This window comes from Neofelis nebulosa, chromosome X (genome assembly GCF_028018385.1).
Source record: "Neofelis nebulosa isolate mNeoNeb1 chromosome X, mNeoNeb1.pri, whole genome shotgun sequence".
In the NCBI taxonomy this organism is placed as follows: domain Eukaryota; kingdom Metazoa; phylum Chordata; class Mammalia; order Carnivora; family Felidae; genus Neofelis; species Neofelis nebulosa.
Genome location: NC_080800.1, coordinates 23542086 through 23547872, shown reverse-complemented (window position 1 = coordinate 23547872; position 5787 = coordinate 23542086). Strand labels below are relative to the sequence as shown.

At 43.1% G+C, this 5787-nt stretch overlaps 1 protein-coding gene across 1 annotated transcript; it reads right to left on the bottom strand.

Annotated features, from left to right (window-relative positions):
- Positions 1-1637: 1637 nt before the first annotated feature.
- Positions 1638-4408, bottom strand: LOC131502679 (DDB1- and CUL4-associated factor 8-like). Its single transcript, XM_058713573.1, has one exon. The coding sequence runs from the start codon at positions 4098-4100 to the stop codon at positions 2313-2315; it is 1788 nt and encodes a 595-aa protein (XP_058569556.1). The 5' UTR covers positions 4101-4408; the 3' UTR covers positions 1638-2312.
- Between the last annotated feature and the right edge of the window lie 1379 nt (positions 4409-5787).

Genomic DNA, 5787 nt, shown 5'->3' with positions numbered 1-5787 from the left:
GGGGTCGGGGGGAGAGTGATACACAAGTTAACACGTGACTTATATAATAGAGACCTCATAGTGTGTAATTGTGGGAGCTGGTTAAGTAGCCTTCATAACGTTTTTGTCTGGTTCAGGTGATGGAGCCTAAAGTCAGTACAGCATTCCGGAAGAAGAGATGGATGTGAAGTGGAGGGAAGCAAGGATAGACTGGAATCCAAGCGGAGTAGCTGGAAATCACAAGGACAGACTGGAACCCGTGTATTGATCCTTCACTGTCTCCAAACCTCCAACTTGGATGAGTGAATGCCCTGCAGAAGTGGGCACTCTTTATTGTGGAACTGATGAAGCTAAAGGAAGATACAAGGGAGGCTGGTATAGCTGTGGGCCCTGTAGCTGCCTCATGGTAAGGTAAGCCAGCAGATCAGTGACAATGTGCCCCTACCTCTACTTTCTGAGCATAAAAAAATATATAACTACTACTTTACCTTTGCCTTCCAAATCTCTCTTCAAATGTCTCATGTAGCACAAAAATCTCCAAATGATGCAGGGAACTCTGAAGAAAGTTTCAGTTCCCAGTACCAGGCTCCCCTGCACCCATCTCCCCCCACCCTGCACCCCCCCCACCAGTACTCTCTTCCCACACCCCCCTCCCCGCACCTCCTCACCGCTCCCACCCACAGATCTGCTTCCAACAGGAAGTGAAAAAAAAAAAAAACAACAACCCTGGATAATTAATCTGCTCTTGCCATTGTTCTCACTGCCACTCAAGGTCACTAGAAATTCCAAGTGTTTTTCAATATTTTGTTGATGTTGTTGCTAGTATTAATCCTACCCAATTGTGCAGGGTTTGCCCCAAATATATAAACTAGTTTATAATTTTGTTTCTTTATATCCTGTTTTAAACCACAGTGCTTAGTTCAGACTCATTAGGTTCTTTGAGGACTTTTAAGGTTCTTTCCTTACAGCAGAGCTTAGTAGGGGCTGCCCCAGCTTCCCAGATCCCAAGGCAGTTGTTCCTGACTTTGAATCTCAGTGAACAGGAATTTTGGCCAAGTTACTTTCCATTCCAAAGTCTAATTTCATTATGTAAATGTCTCAACCTATTCTCAAGGGGCCAGAGATAATATCCACTTTAAGGAGTATTATCAAAGGAAAGGAGGAGTGTTGGGGGTAACTTACACAAATTACTGGTGTAAAACAAAAATGAATATTATTATTGAACAGTAATTGAACATCCAGCACCCAAAATTTACATTAAATAAGGCTTAAAACAAAATATTTTTAAAAGCAATGTAACCTCGTACAAGCAGGTGAAGAGAATTTTTAGCAATTCATGGATGTCTAATGGGATTTTTCTTCCAATGGTATCAAACGGTTTATATCTGTAAGGATAAACTCTTTTTTGCAACATTAAGTTGCTTTTAAAGTCAGTTCAAATATATATTCTCAAATATTAGGAATCCGTATATTTCTGGCTGGTATCTTACAAATGGTTGTCCCAAGAGGATTTCCTGGAAGGCAATCCTGTGGGAGTTCTCAGCCCTGTAACTTCAAGAGAATTGCGAGTGCAGAGTAAACAATGCCATGTGATTAAGTTTAATTTTTACCAACCTTTGTCTGCTCAAATTAATCAATATTAACATAGGGATTCAGAAAATGTTAATAACCCCAAATGTTTATTCCAGAAGCATGAATTATCTTGTTAGGAATTTACCTATGCACCTTTTCTCCCCTTGTCCTTTTCTGTGACAGAGTCTGTGTGTGTGTGTGCATGGGTGTTTGTGTATGGCCAAGTGTCTGCATTCAAGGAACAGGACCATGGTTTGCTTTATTTTACTTTACTTCCAAAGAATAAACACATTTCTGAAATTTTCAGTTCAACTGAAGAAATTAACCTTAAACTGCTAAATATGAAAAAAAAAGGTGATAGTTTTCAGAGTGTCAGAAATAAGAGGACAGATTCAATAAAGCTATTAATTATTTTTAACTAGAAATAAGAAGATTCAATAAAGCTATTAATTATTTTTAACCATTATTAGGAACCTTTAAAAGTCAGTTATAAGAGATTACCCATAAGAAAACATAGGAAAAGAGGCAAAGAAAAAAAAACTTACGTATTTTCTTATGCAGAGATATAATGGGTAAAGAGGGAGGAGTAAAGAAACCAAGTGAGAGGAAAGGAATGGAGGAGGAACAATGTAAAGAGATAGAAGAGAAAGTTTTTATTATGGAAAATAGAAGACAAGAGGAAAATTTATTAGTTGAACTCAATTTTAAACTTAAAGTCTAGCCTACGGAGACACTATCTAGCTGGAGCAGGCATGAGGCCTTCAGGATGGCAGGCACTGCACATGGTCTTGGTTCTCTTCCTCCTCAGATGAATTGGAGCTACTGGAAGACGTATCCGACTCTGCATCCATGACTTCAGCTCCAGGAGCTCCCCAGTGCTGGTGAAGACCTCTCTGTGTCAGGTGACGCATCAGGAACCAAAGCATGTGGCTATCAAACAGGTCAGTGTGGTGCAGGCGATCTTCGTCTCGTTCTTGCTTGTTCCTCTTCATCGTATACTTTAAGCCGACCAGGTCATTGGTAGCTTTAGCTGTGGGTGCCCAGATCTTGGCATCATGATCTAGGCCACTGGTCGCCATCACAGGTAGGTGAGGATGGGGCTGAAGACAGTTTATGGTGCCTCCCCTGTCCCCTTCCATGAACTGAACAATCTGGCAGGATGATTTCTCCCAGAGGAAGATGTGGCCGCAATCACTGCCGCTCACCACAAACTCACTTCTGGGGCCATAGAAATTGACACCTTTGATTGTGGCATTATTTCTGTGCCCCTTGTATCTCTTAACATACTGGGCTCCGTCTCCTTCAGAGGAGTTGAAGAGATAAATATCTTCATCATTATAACTGGCCAGGAGCTCTGTGCCATCGTGGCTGTACACCAGGCAGGTGATGCTTACTTTGGAATCACAGCTGACTAGGTGATGAGGACAGAATTTCTTGAGTACTCCATTGTTCTCGTTGTTGTCAATTTTCCTCTGGTCATAAATTCTTACAAACTGATCTCTTCCACCCACTGCAAACTGGTAAGTATTGGCAGGATTCACGTATATTGTATACAGCCCCACTCTCTTCTCCCTCTCCTTGGTTACCACCACTCTGGAAGCCGGGCGGTCTTGTCTGAGGTCAATGGCAAAAACAACTGCGTCTTCGCCTGAACTGAGGAACTCAAAAGGGGAGTCTGGCACCAGGGCCAACTTGTGGGAGGCTCCCCTGTGCTGGGCCACACGCTTAGTATTCTTGCAGTGTGGTATGGCAGATAGCTCCGCTATGCGTATCTGCCCGTCACAGCCACACGTGGCCAGGGTGGAATCACCGCAATTGGGTAGGAACTTGGCTTGAAAGACATTATTTTTGTGGCCACTCGCAAACCCGAGTATTGGCTGCTCACGCACCCAATCCCACACTATCACTCTCAGATCATCGCTGCTACTGGCCAGCCAGGTGCCACGCTGGTTAAAGTGCACCGTATTGACACAACCGTTATGGCCTTGAAGCTGAGAGAGCAGGTGGAAACGCTGCACAAAGGCCCTTGCCCCACAGGCCTCATATACAAAGCGGGCACTGGAACCCAGCTGCCGCTGGCGGAGAGCAGAAAGGACTTGCCAGCGAGGGCGGGGCAAGGCAGAGGTTTCGGAGGACACCCAGTCCTCCAGGGCCCGATCCTCAGCGGATAAACACCGATCAGGGTGAGCTTCGGGGCACTGTACCTGGGGCCGTTCTCCTGCCGCTTCTTCCTCTCCCTGGTCCTCGTGTTCGTCCTCTCCTAGCGAACCCTCTTCTCCTGGGTCCGACTGGAGTAGGTTTTCCTCACAGATGAAGAATCGGTCGGAATCTACCGTGCTTTCCAAGTTGATGTCTTCACTTGAACTTTCTGCACCAGTGCCTTGACTTTCTGGGCTGGGGACGCCACCATCTCCGGTCATATTCAAGCTCAGCGCAGGGTCGGAAGATGTCTCCCCGCTGGCGTCTACCTCAGACCGCTCCTCAGGGCTACTGAGCAGGCCTCTCTCTGAGTCTTGCAGGCCATCTGTGCAGCCCCCGTTATCAGACATCTTCAAAGATGATGACTGCAGCCGGTCTGGAGCGGTTAAAAGTCCCAAAAGTCCGAGGAAGGGAGCAGGGCTGCCCAGGCCGGGCCAGAGAAAAGTCTCGAGGGCTCGGGCGGAGATGCCAACGCCGCCACCGCCGCAGGCCAAAGTGGGAGGGGGCGGTTACCCTGCTGAAGCCTTTGGAAGTATGGGCGCTGACGAGGTTCAGAAGACACTTCATTCTGTCTAATATCGCGGTATCTCAGGACTGCTCAGCCTTTTCCGGACCTTCAGCCCCAACCCCACAGCTGTCTCGCCCCGTACGTTTAGTTCTTTTGAAGACGGAAACATGTTGCACTTTGAAAAACATTCTTAGAGAATTATTAGCAAAAACGATAAACCTTAGGCAGAACAGTTACTCTAAGACTCTCAGTGCTTTGCTTGAAGAGAACGTACAGTATGAAATGAAGAAATAGACAAACACAGTCAAAGATTGCCAAGGTCCGCACGGCTGGTCAGTTTATGACGTACACAAAATATCTCCAGCGAATCAAACAGCTTTACGGAAAACTTGACAGCTCTAATTGGTAGAAATGGCATAAATAAAATAAACGTTGCCTAGTTGATTGCATTTTAGAGTTAAAAATACTTTTTAGTATGGGTAGATCCCAAATACCGCATTGGACATACATCTACCAAAAGATACTCATTGTTTTTTTATCTGAAATGCAAGTTTAACTGTGTCCTGTATTTTTATTTGTCACATCTGGCAGACTTTCTTAGTGAGAAGAGTAATTTAGTCCAACAATGTAATCAAGGCCGAAAGCAACTGGTTAATTTAAAGTAGACATTGAAATGAGTAACGGCTTCACCACTGTGAGACAGAAGCACAATTTTTTTCTTTTTTCACCAGAGACTCTATATATTTATTTTGAGTTAATTCGATCTAGGATAGTTAGGGAATATCAACACAATTTAATGAAAGAAAAAAAATATTTTGTGATGTCAGAACTATCAAAATATTTTAAATGTCTCCTCAAATATTTCAGAGACTTCTTAGGGGGCTTTTAGGAAAAGAAAACAGCTCCTCAGAGACAGTTAATTGGCAAGGCCGTGTTAAGTTCAGAGCCTCTCCAAGTGAATTATCTAAGGTAATGTCAGTAAATTTTCAAAGGGCTACAGTAAACTGCTGACTAAGAATGCCGGAATGAGGAAAACAAGATTTCCCTCAGAGTAATTGCAAGATCAATGCAAAATTGATTAAACATAGAAGTATAAAGTCTCCTAAAGAAAGAGAATGGTTCCAAGGTGGTAGTAATGGAAAGACACGTAAAAGAATATTCAGAGCAGTTTGTAAAGAGTAGCACAACAACCAGGAAGCCACCCAAAAGCCCATCAAGAGAAACATGCATAAATAAATAGGCATATATTCCTATTAATGGTATAATGTACAAAGGTGAAGATTAATGAATAAATACATCATCATGGATGAATCTTAGAATGATGAGTGGACACACAAGTGAAAGAATAGTCAATAATTTCATTTTTGTGCAGATCTATAAAGATCTTCTATTTTAAAAGGCAAGAAAATAATTGACTCAAACTTCAGGATAAATATTACCTTTACAGGAGAGGAAGAAGTTAAAATCTGGTAGAGAGGGAACTTCAAAAATTCTTGGTAATATTTATGGCTTGTTGTTGTTCCTTTTAT

What these genes read in the sequence shown, in the direction of transcription:
- LOC131502679 (XM_058713573.1), bottom strand. Translation starts at nt 4,100, where the DNA reads ATGTCTGATAACGGGGGCTGCACAGATGGCCTGCAAGACTCAGAGAGA.